At 43.3% G+C, this 22127-nt stretch overlaps 1 protein-coding gene across 1 annotated transcript in view; it reads right to left on the bottom strand.

The window, feature by feature from the left end:
- Positions 1–488: 488 nt before the first annotated feature.
- The window catches only part of LOC145412061 (uncharacterized), an 89448-nt gene continuing 67809 nt past the window's right edge, over positions 489–22127 (bottom strand). The window contains exons 7-9 of the mRNA XM_080281979.1: positions 19587–19755; positions 4996–5132; positions 489–613 (exon numbers count right to left, since the gene is read on the bottom strand). Coding sequence (XP_080138105.1) covers positions 489–613; positions 4996–5132; positions 19587–19755 — 431 coding nt within the window. The remainder of the gene's footprint in view (positions 614–4995; positions 5133–19586; positions 19756–22127) is intronic.

Raw genomic sequence — 22127 nt, 5'->3', positions numbered from 1 at the left:
GAAAAACGAATGATTTTATTCAGCTAATGCATATTTTCAGCAGTAATAGAGTTAATCCCTTCAGACCGAGGGAGTACTTTGTATTTTTAGTCTGGCGTCAGCCAGACCGCATTAATCCAGTAGAGACCACCTCGGGAAGAAGTGGTTTGAAATAGTTGCAGCAACTTTCCAGCCGGGGTATGTACTTTGTATTTTTTCTACTATGGAGACTTCCCCGGGTTGAAGGAATCAACAAGTGCCTCACCAAGCCTTGATTATTGTACTGTAGACGCGCCTATCATTCCAACAAACGGCAGATGAATTCACTCAGCCCAGGAGTCAGAGGCTTGAGGGTAAGCAAGCAACGATAAGACCCGGCGTGTCCAGTAAGACGGACCTAACAGACCAACATCAAAAGAGTTCAGGGCTCAGATGGAACACAATCTCAGGGGTCGAGTCTAGTGAGCAGGCAACGACACCAGGGCGTGGGGTGGTGGTGTGGGGGTGGCCTAGCAGCGGACCCACAACACGAGGGAGAGGCTGATGAGGCTGATGATGGTGGTGACGGAGGGGGGCGCAATGCGGGTGGTGGAGGACGAGTTGGTGGAGTGCTGCATGGCGGCTGAGCTCTCCCCTGTGCCAGGCAAATAAGGCTGTGTTAGTAGGTGTTAGTACAAGGATACTACACTTAGATTTACAATACACTACTGCATTTATGGATAAGCAAGTGTTTTATCTAAAATACAATACTGCATACTGGGGTTAGTAGCAATTTGTTCTAAAATAGACAACCGCATATTGGGGTTAATATGGGTCTGGTACTGAACGTAATAATATAAAATTGTGTTTAAGTTTTAGCATTCGGGGATCAGATAAGGCCTTTTTACAAATTTGTCATCAATGTAAGGGGGCAGCAAACTCTATCAAGGTGACACTAAGTATATGCGTTAAAAAAAAAATAATAATAAATCTTTAGACTTCTCACTAACGGTAGTGAAATATATGTACTGATGTCAGTGACTTTCACGAGGTATGCCCTCATTTGTCACATCATGAATTTAATTACATGGAGCACTGCACTTTAATATACCAGTAACTAAAACACCCACACAGTATAAACATTAAATACTCGTGTACTCCAATGTTTGCAAGTGGTACCCGAGGCCACTGTCCTTAATATAATGTAGCTACAGTCGAGGGCACAGGTTCCTCTCATATTTCATCTAATTTATTCCCCTATTGGCTAACATTCCCAAGCTGAGAGAAGTTATGTTACCCTGCCCATAAAAGATACTCTCAGACACAATAAACTGGAGAGTAAAGTGATGGACAAGTCTTAGGTAACAAAGTTGATGCAGTGGAACGTTAGGTAAACTTTTGTACCTGACTGTACCTGGACCAATTAACCCCAACAGCAGTACTATCACTTATTATTACCAGAGGCGAGATGTTATGTCAATAATGCTTTACGTTTTAGTACTACTCACTCATGATTAGTGATAAAGAAATATATAAGCTAGTGGTTATTACTACGTCAGAAAATTGTTGTGTTGGTTGCTGCTGTTAATGTAGTTGTTGTTGTTGTTTTGGTTGCTGTTGTTGTAGCTTCAACTAAATGTGAACTTGGTGGACTGTTGTTGGGTGAAGTTTCCCCTTCCCTGCAGCTCACCATCCTCTAACCGAGTTATAACGAGGAACCTGATTGACGTTTGTATAACCAGGCAGCTCCAAAACTCTCTTACATAAGTGCCACCACATGAAGGCATCCCTCTCCAGTGCCACTCGGGTAACAACATGATCATATGCTACAAAGGGAAAGCTGGTATCTATAAGTTTTCATACATTGTGGAAATTGTGGTGAGTACTGACAATGAAAAAAAAAAAAGTTATTGATTAACAATACTCTTCTTATTATTAACTTCAAAGAGTGTAAAGGAAGACATTAGTACTATCCCGTGATTAGTAGGAATGAAACACAGAGGTTAGCAGTTTGTAATACTTAGATAATAACTTCGGAGATGGCAGCAATACGATTACCTATTCACTCAATCTTACCCCTACCACAAAGTCTACTTCTAATTAATCTACTTTCATTTACTGGTCTAATAATTACACACTATATCCCCACCAGCATCACGCCGCCAGCCAAAAAAAAAAAAAAAAAAAAAAAAAAAAATCTCCACCTGCCCCTTCTACAGCGGTATGCTACTGGAGGAGGATGAAAATTTGGACCAAGTAAAAGTGAGTGAACTATAGCACCGCAGGACCCACAACAGAACATCATACGGCAAAAGCAACAGCATCTTACGAAACCTGAATGACGCAATCAGCATTACTTCCCACGTACAACAGAGGGAAAATTATGATTACCCATATCTAACAACAGGTAACGATGGCTGACGGAAATTCTCAGTATTTGTCAACATGTCCGGCAATTCTGAAGCGTAAATAAAAATTCTGTTCAATGTCACGCTATTTTGCTTTACTGCGGTGCTTGCTGGTGCTGTCGTTTTTGCAGTAACTGTGATCCCAGGATAGTCTGAGCGCGAGCAGGGGGACTATGGACTAAAGCTGCCCTTCTCTTACAGTCCTCCATCCTCCTTTCGTGGACTGGAAGAGAGCTGCGGGACGTTTGTATAACCTATATTTTTCAGGTGCCACCACGTGAAGGCGTCCCTCTCCAGACCCAAGACAACAACAAAAAAATAATATGGTCTTGGTATACGATGTACAAAATTGGTTCGAAACTCCTCGTTCTGTTTCTCACTTATTAGACAAGAAAGAGTGATAATGTTCATCTGTACAATGGAAAACAGAATGAACAACGTACTGTACAATCGACCAGTAAGCTATAACTTAAAAATTTCCTAACTACATACCAATTAGCAACACAACAGGTCACATACTCGAGACAATAACAAGACGACCTGAATACAAAGACTCTTAAATCTCTGGAAGACAATGTTTGTGTTTCTCAAGAGCAACTCGGATTCAGACAAATGCTGGTAGAGAGAGAGAGAGAGAGAGAGAGAGAGAGAGAGAGAGAGAGAGAGAGAGAGAGAGAGAAATATGTTGAGGAAAAAGACGATGGGGGGGGGATGTGTGAAAGGAAGAAAGTGGAGTAAGAATACATGAAGAAGAAAAGAGAACGAAAGATGAGAGGAAGAAAAAGACGGGAGGGAAAAGAGGAAATGAGGCAAAAGGAAAGAAAGGAAGAAGAGGAAGGAAATGAAGAGGTAAAAACTAGAAAAAAAGAGGAAATACAGGAGGGAATACAAAGCAATAACTGTAGGGGAAAAGGACGGGGAAAAAGAGTATAATGTTGGGGAGGAAATAATTACAGGGGAAGTAAGGATGGCAATGAAGGGGAGTAAAATATAGAGGGAATAAAGGGAGTAAAATAAATAATATAATAAATTCGGCTTGATACAAGGAAACGAGGCGTGAAAAAAAGGGAAAGAATGAAAGAGCGAGCTAATATGAAAGAATATATATCAATAATTCCAAGGGACGAAAAGTTGGGAAATTAGGAAAAAGAAGGAAAGACCAAATTACCAGAGGGCAAAAACAGGGGAGAGGGATATGCAGAAGAGAGGCAATGACGGAAAAAGTCGGGAAAAATGGGGGAATTCTGGGGACAGGTAATGATTATAGGGAAAAATGGGGAGAATGGGTTAGAAATGGGGAAAACGAGGAATTCTGGGGAAAGATAATGGTTATAGAGAAAAAATGGGTAGGAAATGTAGAGGAGAAACAATAATTAAAGAGAAAGAAACAGGGAAAAGGAAGGATATATTCAAGAAAAATAAAAAATAAAAACGAGAGGCAGGAGAACGTCAATAATTAAGAGAGAAGAAGATTAAAGGGTGGAAATGAAGCGGAGGAAATTAAAACGAAGAAAATGTCCGTGGAAGTCAAAAATAATGTTATGGTGAGGAAAATGGTAAAAAAAAACACTAGTAGAAGGAAGAAATAATTATGAAGAAGAACCATGATGAAGAAAGGCTAATGTATGAGAAAAATGCAAAGTCTGAACAATTAGAGAAGGTGTGAAAGAAGAAAATCGAAAAGAGAGAAAGATTTTGAAGAAGGGAGAGAGGAGAGATTGGACTGAAGAAATGAAATGGGGCAGAATGAAAGAGGAAATTGTTTGTAAGATAGTGTCCCGTGAAGATAGGAGAAAATCAATAGAAAACGCGATAGCGGCCTGAGAGAGAGAGAGAGAGAGAGAGAGAGAGAGAGAGAGAGAGAGAGAGATTCAAGTTTAATGGGTCTTATCTATGGCTGTTTAAAGTTCTATTGCCCTGCCTATATTCCTCTCCCTGTTTCTCCCCATTCTCGTCTCTTTCACTTATTCTCATCTGTGACCCTAGCTATTCTCCGTCTCATGTTCTTTATTATTCTCTATCTCATATTCATTACAAATAATTCGTTCATTGTTTCCATCGTCCATTGTTTTTTTCCATGTCTGCTCCACTTCCTCCTTTCATGAAGTTCCTTGTTTTTTGTTTATAAGAAATCATAACAATTCATCACTATTTTTAGACTTCTCATTTCTACCTGTGTCACTATCAACACAAAACCTCTGAGTTCAGACATGAAAGCCTCCATCTGCTGACTGATGTAAGATGCAACTAAATATGCTTTGTAAAATGGGATACAGATTATCTTTGCTTTATGCTCCTGTGTTCTTGTCTGCCTACGCCTTAACGTTCCTAACTATAAGAAATGACCGCAAGGAAACGCCAAGTTATTGTGTTAAGATGACTTTTTTGTGGTCAGCGGAGATACATCCTAACAGTATTATTAAAACACAAAGGGTGACGGTTTATGCAGGCCATGAATTCCTGACAGTCATTTATTGAACAGCCGTGAGAATTGGATATCATCAGCCTGTGCCATGTTAAACTGCGCAATCAGCAACGAGGCTTCATACAAGACTGTCATCTTCGCTCTCTAAATTTTAATAAGGTGGGGGTCAGTGTTGAGGTGGTAAAGACAAGAGAGTGTACATACCGTCAAGGACCTGTATAAGGACGGTGGCTGTGTCTGCGTCAGGGGCGGAGCAGCTGTAGTTGCCGGAGTCTGAGGGCGCTGCAGACTTCACCCTTAGCCGCGACACCGGACCCTGCCGCCCTGCCGTAGTCTCCACGCTGCAACAAAAACAACAGGTTAATTAGCTCCTTCAGTCCAACGATGTATTTTTTCACTTTATTTTTACTACTGTTTGTCCAGAATTTTTCATTAAGGTTTAGAGTGTTTTTTTCTAGCTCGAGGGGTTAGATGCAGCCTCTCGAACTCTTCCAGCATGAGACCGCTTCCCTAAACAGAATATGATCGTCTGGTCGGCAGATTAATGAGGTTTTGTACATAGTAACTCATGCACAAAGACTAAAAGTTCACCCATTCCAATGCGTCTACACCACACACGGGTATGGCCTTAACTTTCCCCTTGACGCATTATACAAGTATTACCAGTCGGCAGAAATACACACCAAATCTTTCTCACCTTAAGAACATTAATCAGCACAGGAGAGTGAGAAGAACAGGAGGTATAATATTAGGCACTACGGCTTCCATCTGATTTGTTTCCGAGATAAATTCTGGCATTCACACATCTATTACAAAAAAACATCGTAATAAGGCGATTACCAACTATGACATGTGACGGAAATTTATGACAGACTTTTAAATCAGTCAAATACTCTGAATTACCATTTTAAAAACTGTACAGTATGATAAAGCACACAATAAAATAGCATCCAGTCTCGTGTTACTCCCATAAGAGTTACAGAGGACAAATGTAGCCTATTACAGTCCAGAAAATTCACGGGCAGATGACCAGCCACGTCCCTGGTGCCATTACAACAGATAAAACTCAAGCCGCCTTTTAGAAATTCTGAAGCATTTATCTGAAGTTTGGAATAAATAGGGAATATTTTCTTATTCACAAAAATCATTCAAGTCTGATATCTGCAGAGCATTAATGAGTCCAGTACGAGTACGAGTATTTAATATTTATAATCTGATCCATTCCATCTGTACATAACGCTCACATCCTCTACCTTGAAATTAACAGCCAAAGTTAGTGTACCATTAACGTCCCCTTCCATCCCTTGTATGTGCCGCCACTGCTGAAATACAAACCAATATATTCCCTAGTTGGACGAGTCACAGGGTCGTATTTTAAATAGTTTGGGCGGTTTCTTAACACCACTTCCACAGCTATTTATTCTGCACAATACACCTCGATATCGGCTAGTATGTTATTTAACAAAAATATGTTAATGTTACAAAGATATACAAATACAACGATAAGGATCACTATGCAAAATAATTAGGGAAGATGTGCTACGATGCCTCCTACACCACCTATAACCTAACCCCCCCCAAAAAAAAACACACACACACACACACACACACACACACACACACACACACACACGTACAACCACTGGCACTGGGTAACTGTATGTTAGAGTATAAAGGACAAGTGTTGTTACCCGTATTCAAGAGTTACACTGCCCACCACCCCACACAAGATAACCACTTCGCTGATCGGTCACACACACACATACACATATATTATCCACCGGAGGAGAAAGTAAAATATATTAGTGAAGTGTATCCACAGGTCTTGCCATCCTCCGTCATAAACAGCAGCCACATTACCCCTGGCTGTAATATAGGATCCACACTTCCCCACCTCCCACCTAATATTTCAACACAAATGATACTATTATTTTCCCTCCCTAATATACAATAACTTTCGCCGTTTCCCATCACTAAACTTTCATGAGGGTTCTACGTCTCTCTACGGTCCTACCACAATATAAGTAAGTCCAATATTTCGTCCTTGCTATATACATACAGCTTCATGCAAGAAATTGAAACCCTTCTCAAGTTAGATTCATAATTTACTCCTGTTATCCACAGTCGATCTGTTATTATAAATATTACCCGGCTGTAGATTATTTCGTCATTTATCGCATTCAAGTAATTAACAGACGATTTTTTTATATACTGTAAATAATGTTCTGTCTCATTTTATATCATCACACGTACGCTCACGAAGCAAGAGTGGGTGTTACGTTTTGATCGTGTGTGTGTGTGTGTGTGTGTGTGTGTGTGTGTGTGTGTGTGTGTGTGTGTGTGTGTGTGTGTGTGTGTGTGTGTGTGTGTGTGTGTGTGTGTGTGTGTTTTAACAATATAACTGGACAATCAGTATCCCATATTATTCACACTTGGTGGAAGAATTGAGGGTCAGCCAATGAGTAAAAGTTGTGTTTTTTAGAAGATAAAGCTCCAAGGGTTAAGTAACAGGGAAGTTTGAGTTTTTATCCGCGCTACACCAAACTCTGTGGAAAGGCTGAGGACATGGCAAAAATAAAAGAATTAGATTTTGAGAACAATCAAAGGTCAAGGTAACACGGAAAGATCAAAGACCAAGGCCTCAGAGCAAGGTGGATTAGGTTTTGATCTGATTTTAAAATTGGTGGAAGTATTAGGGGTAATGCAAGAGCGAATATATTTAATTTTGAGGATAGTTATGGGTCAAGGTCACACGGCAATGTGTCTGTGTGTGAACAAAACTATACAAAACAGTACTTGTCTAATTTTGATTAAACTTGGTGGATAAGTTGAAGATCACCCAAAGGGCTGACCTACTTCTTTTGAGAACAGGAGGTCAGAGGTTAAGGTCAAATTGCAAGATGTACTTCAACAGTTTTTATCCGATGCAGACTAAGCTTTGTGGAAGGGTTCAGGAGAAATGAAAACAGGGACAGTACTTCCGTATATTACATTTTCATACACGAGACTGAGGACGTGAAACCTATCCTCGACAACGGCACAGCACATCACATCACAGCACCGTTGCCTCCATCAAACGATAAGGTGAAGCCCGTCACAGAGCTGCTCCTCGTCCGCCCACATTCACTCAGTCCTCACTCGCTTCCGCCACTCTCCTGCACTAATTAGCTCTCAAGTTGCTGAATCTCTGCACAAGTTAACTGTACCCAAGTCTCAGGGGCAGCGTGGCCTAAGTTGTGACTGATGTTCGCGTCTCAGCAGGTCAGTATGAAGACAGATGACGTAAACCAACTCTAGCACCGAATATTGATGCAAAGAAAAGAAAAAAAGAGCAAAGGAAACATATCCAGGGTTTTATTTAGCTGCGTTAAACTTTGGCCATTAATTCCGGAGTGCGGATAAAAACGGGACATGTGAAGTTAGTGAGTGTGAAGGTACGCCTCACTGAACATATTGTGGTGTAAAATGCCGGAGTTTGCCCCACACTCGCCCGTTTTCTTCACTACTTACAACGAGGTTTTTATTTTCTATTTTAGTGCTTATATCAGGTGATTCATCAAACTATTAATGTTAAAATTTACATCTTTTTCTCTACCCCCTCATTACAACAGATATCTGTTTTCCATCGTTATTCCCGGGGAAAAAAAAAAAAATCCCGACTGATCAACATAACACAGCATCTGATTTTCATGCATTTACCACCTCAAACATTTTCCGTCAGGACGACAAATTCCTGCACATTTACATTCTCTTTCATTACCTTCAGCGATAAAAATACCACAACTCCGGTGAAACTGTTCATTTTAAAGTTCTAATATCTATCTACACAGCAATTAACAAAGCGAAACTGAACTCCATCTACAAGCGCGTTGACCCTAAGTAACATTTCCCCAACGCACTTTCTGATGGCCCACATTTCAATCATCTTTCATTCACTGTTGCATTAAACACACCACAGCTCCCCAGCAACCATGCCTGAGGACACTGTATCTCTAAATTTAATATAACCATCATCACAATTGTTCCAGCTTCATTTCACACTAAGAGGTGGGGAAAAAAGGCTTTATAATCCAACTCTCAATAAGCCTGGTATGGTAATTATAAACATTCCTGGATGTAAGTTGTGTGCAAGAATATTTGTTTACCGTATCATCTTCACTCATACAACTGCCAGACACTTATACAACCAAACCAGAGTGTATGCTAGAGTGTAAAATATGGCCGGACAAAAATGCTCCCTGAAAATGATGCACCTGTTCATTATTACGACGTGGGATTCAGTTTATTTAGGCTACACCAGACGATTTTCCTGCCCACGAAGAGCCTCATTTTGTGAAGGGGTTAGCGAAGGATATATAAGGGGTTAAGGGAGGATATAGAAGGGGTTAAGGGAGGATATAGAAGGGGTTAAGGGAGGATAAAGAAGGGGTTAATCGAGCCCATACATAATACTCTCAATTCAAAAACTCTCTCCTGGGCTACAAAAAATCATCTGGAAATATACATAAAATCATCAATTTAAACAAAAAAATACTTCGCTGTAGTGAAGGAGTGAAGTGTTAGTTCGTTAAAACTTCTACATCGAGTGCTTTGATCCAAGGAAACGTACTACGGGTTTGTACCTTTCATCGTAAACCTCTCAGTCGTGTTCCTTCACAATAATACAAACCGCCTCATAATTACATTGAAAGTAGCCACGATGACACTGCATCTCATAAGCTTAACATCTTCACCATCACGTTACTTCCCGATAAATAACAGTGAGGGAAAAGGTGAATGAAAGCTCTAAACTACTGACAAACGAAGAGAAGATCTTATCTCCCATTTATGAGTGCTCTGACCTGAAACAAATAAAGGATTCGTAGATTTTATATCCCGCGCTGGAGCGATCAAAACAAATTCCAGGAACACGCAAAGCACGATTAATTTTTCGGGATGTGTTTCTTCATTACGTAAAAATTAATATGAAAACACGGATGAATAGAGATGGCGAAAGTATCAGTTCAGTGGTAAACACGACTGGATCTGGGGGTGAATGAGGACTTGCAGGGAGTGTGGAGGCCGGGATGATGACAATGACAGTGATGATGCTGATGATGCTTCATTACTGATTTTATTACCCCTGGGGGCCGTGGCTGGTTCAATAATGCAATGGAAGGTACAGAGGACCATTCGAGTTATGATATGCTGTATATAATAACTTTCTCCTTCCATCAGATCGGTCAGTTAGAAGATCTCCCCCTCCCCTTTTCTCTCTCTCTCTCTCTCTCTCTCTCTCTCTCTCTCTCACTCTCTTTCTCTCTCTCTCTCTCAACCGCACACAGAAATACAGATTGAGAGCATTTCTCAAAAGCGATAGGAATCTCCGGTATTTTTTCAGTCATTCTGCTACACAAACATGCCAGGTTAATGCACTGTACTGTTCATATTCTAACGATTCTTAGGAACAGCCAGGGACAAAATTTTGCTTAATGTTTCACCTATTCTACCCCCCACTCTTCTCGGCTGGATAATATTCCTATAATGAAAGAGGCTTGATGTATTTCTCGGCCCACAGGTGATTCCCGCTGATACGGTATGTCTGCGAAGAAAATGACGGACATGCCCCAAGTGTGAATATACTGCAGTATAAAATGTACTAGGTTTGTCATACTGAATATAATAAAAACAAACGCCCTGCACACATTACGTCCCTGACCAATAGCAATCTTCAGATCATGTACGATGTGGATCTACCATATTATATTTTATGAGTAAATTTCCTACCTTCGAAAGGGAAAAAATATTGAATATACTATTTTTCCACCTTGTTATATAAAGTACCCTTTAAAAATAAGTCCCAAGAAATCAGAGTTTGGTGTTCCCACTGATATCGCCGTCTACGGGTACGGGAAACATGACAAAAGACCAATACTGTGCGGCATCTCTGGCATTCACGACAACCATCCCTCTGTTCCCCTCTCTCTCTATGGACCCTCAACACGTAATATATATATTTTACGGGAGCAGCCAGTCACGTCCCACAACACAAGACTCGGGAAACACACACACGGAAACTATAATCAGGTTTCTCTCGTTCTTCCTTCTTCATCGCTCGCTCTGGGTGTAGGATGTGCCTCTTCGGTTTATCTTCCAAATCTTACATCTTTCGCCCCTTTTTCTACTAAACTTTCTGTACTAATCTGATTTCTTTCTTTCACTCGTTTTAGTTTACTGGTATTTTTATTTGTTTGCTCGGGGGGTCGGCTTCTCGTCTTCGGTTTATATCTCGTCTCTCGCACCTTTTCTTAGTACTTAATTTTTTGTACAAGCTTGACATCTTTTCTAATACTGAGTTTATTTTACTTACTTGCTGTCTTTACATCTGCTCGTTTTAATAGGAAGACAGTAGACAGTTTCAGGCCGCTGCTGATGATGATGATGATTACACGGCGGTCAAAACAATGAGGAGAAGTATACGGCTGATGTAGGGACAGAGAGGGAGAGAAGGTAGTTGGAATGGGAGAGAGAGAAATGGGAAGAGACTAAAAGTTGTAGTGGGGGAAAGGAGAAGGTAGAAGAAGAAAGCAGTGGAAAGAGAAGGGGATGACCGTGGGAGGGAAAAACGGAAGAAAGCGAAATAAAAACAGGTCGTTGCAGAATTTAATGTTCCAATAAGCGAGGCATTTCACCTTGTATCAGGAATTGTTTTTGTTTATTTTCACCGTGCCACAATACCGATTCGATACATGTTAGCTGCAACTTTGGCAAACTACCTCTATTTTTTACTTATTGAACTGGAACTGTCTGAACTGTCTGCCCTGAGTACACTGCATCTAGTTCTTCATCTCTCTACATTGTGTACTTCCCATGTAGTCCCATTCTCCATCCTCTCCCATCCCAATCCATTCCTCTTCCTCCCCACCATCCCATTCCTCCTCTCCCTATCCCACTCCCTCTCCTCGCTCCCATTTCCTCTCCCCATTCGCATCCCATTCCCTCCTTCCCCACCCACACCTATTCTTAGTCCCATTACATGCCCCCTCCTTCCCCATCCCCTATCCCACTCTCCCTCAGTCATCCCATTCCCCCTCGTCTCCCATCCCTCTTCCCATTCCCCCTCCTCTCCCATCCCTCATCCCCCCACTTCCCCTCTACCCACCCCCTCATCACCGAAGCCTGTCCCCCACCACGTATGGGCTGTCACTGGTACATCTGATGAAGCCCAATTCAATTTATTCCACAGCCCCAGCACCGCATGGTAACACCCCACACCAAACCCGACCCTGCGTATTTATTTTCCAGCTGATCGTGGAATTTGCATTTTCTACGGCCTGTAACTTGGTTCGGAAAGGATTAAATATTTCTCTCTCTCTCTCTCTCTCTCTCTCTCTCTCTCTCTCTCTCTCTCTCTCTCTCTCTCGTATTTACCACGTTGCTCTCGGAAAAACACAGTCAGACAACCGTAACCCAGCCGAGCTCCCACAATTCTTCCTTTATTTTCTATTCCTCCCATTGGCCATCTATTAATACACTTTCTACTCTTTATATTCATTTTTTTTTTCATTTATCGCGCTGTCTGGTTTTTGTGTTTAACATCTTTTGTCTAACAGTCTTATTACCGGCAGACGACCTTATTCTTTTCATTTACCAACTTCAACTATAATCTCATCTTTATTTCTTTACTGTTCCCTGGCTAAATAAACACACTACGTTTACCCTTTCCTTACCCCGATGCTTACTCTTGTCATCCAGCTTTGTTTTGCATGCTACACGAGTCTAGTATTACACTCTCCGTCAACAGCGGTCATCACACACACACACACACACACTCCACCCGTCTATATTTACACAGAGTAGACAATCCCACACAGAAGCGAGGTAATGGCATGAGGGGAATATTTTACAGACATGCTGGCCACGCGGTACAGCCAAACCAATTACCGTAAATCAGATTCCCACGCTGTTCCTCACCGCCTGACGACTCCATTACCGGCAACTAAAACCACTGACACATTCCCTAACGCATTTTATTATTCCCTGATGCTAATGACAAACAATTTTACTAAGCTTATCAGAGATACGTCGTAATGATGAGGCGGGTTACTAGGACACTCCAATAAACTTTACTCCTATTTTTTTTCCCTTTAATTCTCTTTTATTCTTGCTACTATCGGTCAATTTTCAAGAAGTAGGTAGGCTCAATGCACACACTTTGATTCAGGGAGACATCTACCGGGATTTAACTATGGTAGGTGTGAATGAACGCAAATATTCAGTACGTGTAACTAGACAGGTAGGTGAGTAATAATCATGGGCGAATAAGAAGTATGAGTGAATGTTAATTATAGGTAAGAAGGCAGGTAGGTGCCGTACGTAAATATCAACAAAGGCAGAACAGTGATGTAAGTGGAAATCAACATAAATGCGCAGGTAGATAGACAGGCAAGTAGATTAGTAACAAGAGGAGGGAGGATTATAAGTAAGCATAAGTAAAGAAATAAGCAGGAATGAACATGCCCAGGAAAAGTAGGCAGTTAAGTAGGTACGCAGGAAGGTAGGCATGAAAGAAAGCAAGCAGGCAGGAAAGCAGGTAGGCATGATGATAAGGCTAGGCAGGCATGCAGGTAGGCAAGAACGCAGGCAAACAGGTAAGGCCAAAGCTACCGTCTTGATTCAGCGAGCGACATACCCGGATAAACTTCATTAGACAAGGAAAAGTTCCCTGCCTACCCCTGAGCAAGGCAGGCTCTTGGTGTCATCTGGTGCCGGGGGGGCATATTGGAGCGAGGGAGGAGAGAGGCATATTGGAGCGAGGGAGGAGAGGGGCATATTGGAGAGAGGGAGGAGAGGAGCATACTGGAGAGAGGGAGGAGAAGGGAATATTGGAGCGTTGGAGGGGGAGGATGGAAGTACATACTGTGGTGAGGGGAGATACGGGGAGCTGGTATATTGGGGCTGGGGTATGGGGAGAAGAGGGGAACATACTGCAGGAAGGGAGGAGAGAGATTTTACTGGGGCGTGAGAGGAGAGGGGGGGGGGGCATATTGGAGTGAGGGAGGAGGAGAAGCTTACTGAAGCGTGTGAAGGAGAAGGGAACACATTGCAGCATGTCAAAAGGTGGGAGGTGGGGGTATCTGGGGGTATGGGAGGCAGGTAGACGAACAAACTGGAGAGAGAGAGAGAGAGAGAGAGAGAAAGAGAGACAGAGAGAGACGGGGGGGGGGGAGCAGCATTTGGGGGTGTGGGGAAGGAGAGGGGAATTTAGACTGAAGCACAGCATGGGGTAAGGGGTATGGAGTGAGGTGCATACTGGAGTGGAAAGAGGTGGGGGAGCTGGTAGGACAAGGAGGAGGTGAGTCGTGGGGGAGGGGAGGCTATTAGAGTGGAGGAGAAAGAGGGGGGAATTGGAGAGTAGGGGGAGAGGGAAAAAAGTAAAGCCTGGGAGAGGGGCGAGGGAGGAAGGGAGCAGGGGAGGAAAGGAAGGAAGGAATAAATCTTGTAATGGGAGGGAGAGAGGGAGGAAGGGAATATGAGACGGGTGAAGATGTCAAGCTTAGAATGAGATGGAGGAAAGGAAAACGTGTGGAAGGGAAGAAATAAAGCTTAGAAGGAGAGGGAGGGAAGGGAAGCAGTTACCCCAAAATAAGAACACGGATGTGGGTGGGACTGCTAGTAAAATGGAACGACAGATAAATGTAACGTGGGAGATGGGGGGGGAAAGACAGTAGAAGAGAAAATAATCCGGCAAGAGGAGAGAGGGAAGCAGTGAAGTGCAGGAATGGAAGCGATGGATGGAGTGAGAGGGAGTGAGTACAGTGAAGGAGGAAGAGGTAACAGACTGCGGGAGGGTTAGAAGGAAGGAAGGGAGGGGAGGGATGGAATGGACAGTAGGACGTTTGAGCTAGTGGAGGCGCCAGAAATAGTCGACTGCTTCCAATACTAAGGCGACAGAAAACAGATCAAACTTTATTCCCATGTTAAAGAGGAGAGGCGCAAAAGCAAATGGTGTGGGAAGAATGGTGTGGAGATGAAAGAGAGAGAGAGAGAGAGAGAGAGAGAGAGAATGAAAAGTGTGGGGGGATGTAGGGTTAACACTCGGACAGAGGTGTAGATACGTAAGATGGGCGAAAAGACGCTGAAAGAAAACTTGAGAAGAGGAGGAGGAGGAGGAGAGAAGGAGAAAGGGTAGTGGTGCAAGGGAGAAGAGGGAGAGAAGTGAAGAAAAGACAATGGAAGGAGGAGGAGGAGGAAAAAAGACAAAGGAGGAGGAGGAGGAGAAGGAAAGATACAGACAAACATTCTTGAGAACTCACACTGACGGCCCATCACAGTCATGACGATAAGCACCAATACAACGATACCAGCCCACGACATAACCCGCAGTTGACGTCATGGGTAATTGAACCTGGAGGTGGGGCTCATAAAGGCCCGTGTTCATCTCAACGCTGTAAGAAATAGCGCCGAGGAGCCACTGAGAACGTGCGGAAGGCGGGGCGAGGGAAAGGGAGGTTAAACAGATACGAGGCTGGGGAGGAACTAATAAAAGCCAACGGTGCGAGAGGGTGCAACACCTCTTATCCTTGGCCCTCGCCTCACACCAAACAAGCGCCTGAGGGCCAGGTTGTAAATACCAGTTGTAGACACACACAATTTCACGCACCAGCAAGTACACACAACTAAACACACACACACACACACACACACACACACACACACACACACACACACACACACACACACACACACACACACACACACACACACACACACACACACACACACACACACACACACGGGCATATAACAGAGTATGAACACTGCCGTTCCCTCATAAAAGGATTTAGACGCAGACACACATATTGGCACAGACACACTATCCATTCCGTGTGCCGCTCTTTTTCTTTCTCGTAGCCCACCTGAGAGATTAGCCACTTCAGTTCTGGCCTGAGAGGTATGAGGGCAGGAGAGAGTTTTGCCTCTTACCCCGCTGCCTCTGCTTTGACTCGCGACACGGACAGCTTTACGGCCAAGCTATCAGTTCACCGTTTGCTTGGAGAAAGAAATTATTTATGCTGCCAGCCCCCTCTGCCTTTCTATTCATTCTTCTCTCCCATCTCCACCCTCCCCGTCCCCTCTACTCTCTAGTCTCCTCTCCTCCCCTCCTATCGTCATCCCTCTTCTCCTACCCTCCTCTCCTCTCCTCAAAACTTTTTAATCTCTCCACTGACCAAAAGTTCGTTATATGAGAAATAAAAAAGTTCAGCCTTCAGTTAAATCGAAGCCCGTAAAGACAACGTTATTTGCCCGTGTAACCTAAAAACGCACAGGGCCTTTGCAATAACTCAACCCTCACATTACCACAACCAGAAATTTCATTAAAACTTACAAAACGGGGGTCAACTCGTAACTCCTTTATTACGACGGTTCCTCTTAAGATTAATAAAACTGTCCAGCCGCAGAAAAAAATAGAGCGTCGTCATAGTAAAGGAGAAAATGACACTGTATCTGACTTTCACTACGTTAGGTCTCCCCCACGCTGAATAAAATGCTAGGCAGTAATATGAATGAAAATGATAAACGTCACTGTACACACACACACACACACACACACGTTTCAGCTTTAGACGTATCACTACATGCCGTGAAGAAGGGCCATTCCAATCATGTGGGGAAACTCTACGGACAAATTTCTTTCATTTTCAATACCTTAACTTCTGACTCAAAGGTACTGTGTCACCTGTCTGGCAAACACAGGATAATTTCATTCAGCTTAGGAGGGCGTTCTCGTACTGAAGGGGTTGATCTCCACTTTGTAACCATTCCCACCCACCCGAAACCAAAAGAGCTGCTATAAAACAGGTCAGTAGCCATCACGTTGGTTCGCATAACAATTTTCCAGCCCTTCCTGATTTCCAATTCTTGCCTTCAGCGGACAGAGTGGTTTTATTCCTTACAGCCTTCTCTATACAAACAGTCATAAAAGGAACAACGGATCTATTACTGTTTGCATTCCTTTGTACTCCTCTCCCTCAAACTATCAGAGTCCGGCCAATTCCGTTCCTCTCTCACTTACTACACACCCACCTTCCCCCTTAATCTTTCTTTTTCTTTCGCGTTTCTTAGCTCACGGTCGATTTGAGGTTCATGTCCCGTTCCGACTGTGGTGGTAATGATCGCCTTGGGGAAAAAAAAAAGAAAGATGGTTCAGCTGGTGCTCCCATTGTGCCAGGAAGGAGGGAAGAGGGAGGGAGGGGTTAAGGAGGAAGGGAAGAAGGAAAAGTGGGTCAGGATGGATGTGGGGGAGGACAGGTGGGGAAGGTGCAGAGAGGAGGAAAGAAGGGGACGGTAGGACGAGAGGAAGGGCAAAAGAGAAGGGGACAAGGACGACAGAGACGAGAGGAATGGGAGAGGAAGAGGAAAGGAAGGCAAAGGAAGATGAATAAGGGAAGGTGAATGAGGAGGAGAGAGGTGATAAAGAAGGGGAGAAAAACGAGAGGGAGAGAGAGAGAGGTGAAAACAGAAAACGTCCATATACGAGTACACACACAAAAAGGTACAAACGTTAAAACACAGGAAAAACAAAAAAAACACAGTACATACGTTTATACACAAAAATCGAAGCCCAGACAAGTGACAGAGGACACGTGGACAGATGACAAAGATAAAGGGACGAGGGACACAAGATATGGCAGTTCTGGCCCAAAATGAACGGACCGCCACCCAGAGACATTCACAGGAAACACCAGGAGCTCTGCAGTGGCTCTACTTCTCCTTGCTCTTGCACTGAATCGTCCTTTTTCCTACTCCTATACTCCACCAAATCCATCTCTTAAACACGTACAACCCCTTCCTGCTGCTTGACGTAATCTCTCTCTCTCTCTCTCTCTCTCTCTCTCTCTCTCCTTTATCTTCAACCTATCAACCCTTTCACTGTTTTCTCTGAAACTCATTATTTCCACAGATTTAGCTCATTTTTCCTCCTATTCCTCTTCTTTCCATCTGGCTTCATCTTTCTTCTGTCCCGAACTCAATATTCATCCGCAACCTTCCTTCCAGCATCGTCCTCTCTATTCATAAACCTTTTCTTTTTTTCACACATCAAATTGTACTTCATAATTAATCCTGTCATATCATATTCACTTTCAATTTCTCCTTTCGCTTCTCAAACAGTTAATTATCTTTCCGCTTCTTTTTAAAACGTTTTTTCTACGTTCCTATTCAATTATAAACCCCTTCCTCATCAATCCCTCATCCTTCCCCTTTCCTTCAACTTTCCCCTCCTTCAACACTTTTCCTCCTCCCTCCACAGTCTCTTTCCTCTCCCTCCTCAACACCTTCCTTCGCCTCTCCTCGATCCCTCCTCCATTTCTTTGTCTTCCTTCCTGCATCCCTTTCCCCTACATCCTCTGCAGCCCCATTGTCCCTGTTCACGCGGCAGTAAAAATGGGAGCCTGGATGCAAAGCTGACTGGTGTGTGTGTGTGTGTGTGTGTGTGTGTGTGTGTGTGTGTGTGTGTGTGTGTGTGTGTGTGTGTGTGTGTGTGTGTGTGTGTGTGTGTGTGTGTGTGTGTGTGTGTGTGTGTGTGTGTGTGTGTGTGTGTGTGTGTGTGTGTGTGTGTGTGTGTGTGTGTGTGTGTGTGTGTGTGTGTGTGTGTGTGTGTGTGTGTGTGTGTGTGTGTGTGTGTGTGTAAGACTGAGATTACCACAAACTGCCTTACAAACCCTCCTGCGGTACAAAGGTATTTATCAAATCCACCTTTCTCTCTCCGCATTCCCTCTCCTCTCCCTCAACACCCCTCACCCACACCTAACCACACTGGGGAGTCTAAGGCGGTATTATGGATGGCATTGAAGACACTGTAGCACGTCTTCCTTTGCGATAATTTTAGTGTCACGCCTAAATGCTCTCTAGAAGGTTATCTCTATCGTTTGAAATTCTACATGTTTTGTATCAACACCGTACAAGGAGATACTGATGAGCAAGGTGCAGAATAAATCGCTTAAGAAGAGGCATTACGAAAACCCCAAAGCCACCCAGTATACGATCCTAAGTAAACCCAAGTAAACCTCATATCTTCAAAATCAAATCCCATCCAATCCCCGCCAAGGTGTATTCATAATCCCAATAATCCTCCTCGATATTATCCCTTAAAAATATCACCATAAAATTCCATCCCCCACCCATATACCGCAGAGAAAACTGCTTTGTTTTTTTACCTTTTGGCTCACCAGGAGAGGACAGAGCTTCTATTAGCATGCATATTAATTGAGATTATGGTAATTTATTTTTTACTAGGAATCCACCATGATCCCCCCTCCCCCCCCCCCCCAAAAAAAAAAAAAAAAAAAAAAAAATGGGCAGCAGTCAGTGGCGTCGTTCAGCTGTGGAAAACTTTATTATTATGAGTTTTAGAGAGTTTCCCCATAGGTTACCGTTGGTTACGGCTCGAATAAAAAAATCGTTTTCCGTTTGTGTGTGTGTGTGTGTGTGTGTGTGTGTGTGTGTGTGTGTGTGTGTGTGTGTGTGTGTGTGTGTGTGTGTGTGTGTGTGTGTGTGTGTGTGTGTGTGTGTGTGTGTGTGTGTGTGTGTGTGTGTGTGTGTGTGTGTGTGTGTGTGTGTGACTGGCTGTTGGGCTACTTGGCTGATTGATTGATTGATTGACTGACTGACTGACTGACGGAGTGGGGGTGTGCTTAGGGGGATGGAGGGACCAATGATTGTCAACCAAACGAAAGAAAATGGATGCTGTGTGTCTTAATGAGAACGCGTACGACGTGTAACCAAAGAAGACAGGTGCCACAGGGGTCACTAACCTAATGCCGGTGTCGGGTGCGTGGTAGACAGGCGCGCCACCCCTGGACCACACCACGGCGTCCCTGTTGACGTGGTAGGCTTGGCACCTCAAGTCAATGCTGGACCCAACCTCGTAGTACTTTTCCGTGATCAGCTCGCCCCGACCGTCGTAGATCTCAAGCCGGGGCACTGAAAATGAGAAGAGGTGCAGGTGTTACGAGAAACTCAGGTAATTATACTGTATTACACCTACTACCCAGCCCCCCTAAGTCAAAGCTCAAGCCAACCTCGTAGTATTTCGTGAGTACCGACCTCCCACTATCATACTGTTAACCCAAGGTATAATACTAATACTAATACTAATGCTAATAATAATAATAATAATAATAATAATAATGCAAACAATGGTAAATGGGAAGAAAATACGCTGGACGTGAAAAAAGGAGGGGTACTACGAGACTGGTAGGTGAATGTAGATAATATAGTAAGTAGGACTTTAAAAAATAACAGCTATTAATAGGACGATGACTTGTGAAGGAGACGTGCATGAGAAAAAAAAAAGCGGACGTGGTCGGAAGAAAACAGACTGGAGACGAGGTAAGATGGGGGGAAAGGGGAGGGGGGAAGCAAAGACATACAAGATGATAAAATCATGTGGACGTTATAATAAAATAGAGAATACAGCAGGTTAATACGATAAGCTGAAAGGCAAGAATGTGATAAAACTAAGTGCGAGAAATGTACAGGATAATGTGGAGGAGAGTGATAATCAAAACAGTGAAAAATTTACAACATTTCTCCGCAGTTATTCTCCATGCCTCCCTATCTTTCTACCTCTTTATCTATCTGCCTCCTGTCTTTTCTCTGTGCTCATATTCCATTTCTCGTTCTTTTACATATCTTTCCTCTCAACCGCTTCTTTACCCCTCCCCCTCCTCCTCCTCAGTCTCCCTCCTCCCATTACTAGCTTCTCCCTCCCTCTCCTCCCAACATTTTTCATCCTCTTTTTCCCCGACTTGTTTTCACTTTCCTCACCTCTCCCCGACCCTCCCACTCTCACAAATCATCAGCAGATTAACACTCTTCCCAAACTCCTCCTCCTTCTCCCCTCCTCTCCCTCTCCCTTCCTTGCCCTCCCTACTTCTCCCCCCACCCCTGCTCCGTCCCCCTCTCCTTCTCCCACTGGTCCTCTCCCTTCTCCTTCCCTACTCCCTATCCCTTTTCCTCGCTCCCCCTCTCCCCACTTCCTCCTCTCCCTGTCTCAGTTTGAGTGCCGTAATTTCCTGGGCACGGTAGGCTACCCAGCACCTAGTCGTTATATATCTCTTTATGATGCTAATATTTTCATGTAACTTACCTACACAACACTGATATTAAGTGAAATACTAAATACATGACAGAATAATAACGAAAAAAAGACAGTAACCTTCCATAGCCGACGAAATTGCCTCTCTCTCTCTTTTTCTCTCTCTCACACACATGCACACACAATTCAAAACTCCAAGCTCTCCCCCCCTTCCCTCCTTCCCTCTCATAACTTTCGCTTCCTGCTCCACCATTTTCTCCCTACACTCCTCTAACTTTGCTCCCAAAATCTTGCCCTGTCCACGTTAACCCATTTCTCACCCACCTCCACAGTAACTTAGTGGCTCTTTGCAGTATTTTCCTGAATCTACTCAGCCATTTAATCTTAACTTTCCACCTTAACACAGTCCAGCTTTTACACTTTGACCTAAAAAGGGGGAATGAGGGCAAAGGGAAAATAAACAGGGAGGGAGAAGAAAAGCATGAGAGAGGAAGAGTTCACGGGGGTGGAAATCTTGTTGCTGATATTTCGGCCAAGTAAAGACGTGACCTGACGGCTGAGGAGGGAGAGGTCATTGAAAGGGGGGGGGGGACCAAGAGGTCAAGACTGGGGGACCTTGGGTGTGGGGAAGGGGGGCGACTCTTAATTGCTTTCGTTTTTGTGCTTTAATCCCTTGACTCCAGTGATATTCTTTTTATTCTTGTTACAATTTTTTTAATCAGCTTGGCAGAATCTTTTCGAACTGGTGAAGACAGATTACTGCCTTCATTTCCTCCCTCTCACACCCATAAATGTCATCTATGAATACAATCGTGTGAAGGACGTAAGAGTACACCAATAAAGTCATCGGATTCAAAGGGATAATATTTCTACCACCACACAAACAGCGGGGGTTAAACATAATATTCACCAACTCTCTCACTACAAAACATCTTTTCCAAGCTCAATATAACAGTCTCATGGCAGCAAGGATAATATATAAGTTACGTAGCCTGGCGGACGGGGTTAACTAGATGAGATAAAATGTGACAAGAATCAAGAGCGAAAAAAGGAAAATAAAGACAGGAAGGATGCAGGGTAAGGTAACAAGGTATCAGAATTTGCCTCACCATAATGAGACGACTCCCCTAAACTGAATAAAATCGTCTGGAGGAAGAAAATTACAATATTTAAAAACAAAATTATAGTACTGAAGAAGCTTACTAAGAGGAGATGAGAGAAAAACTAAGAGAAAACAGGGATACGGAAGGAAACA

This window comes from Coenobita brevimanus, chromosome 92, assembly GCF_032717465.1.
Source record: "Coenobita brevimanus isolate Jiangsu-jjx chromosome 92, ASM3271746v2, whole genome shotgun sequence".
In the NCBI taxonomy this organism is placed as follows: Eukaryota; Metazoa; Arthropoda; class Malacostraca; order Decapoda; family Coenobitidae; genus Coenobita; species Coenobita brevimanus.
This window is presented reverse-complemented; position numbering and strand designations above follow the sequence as displayed.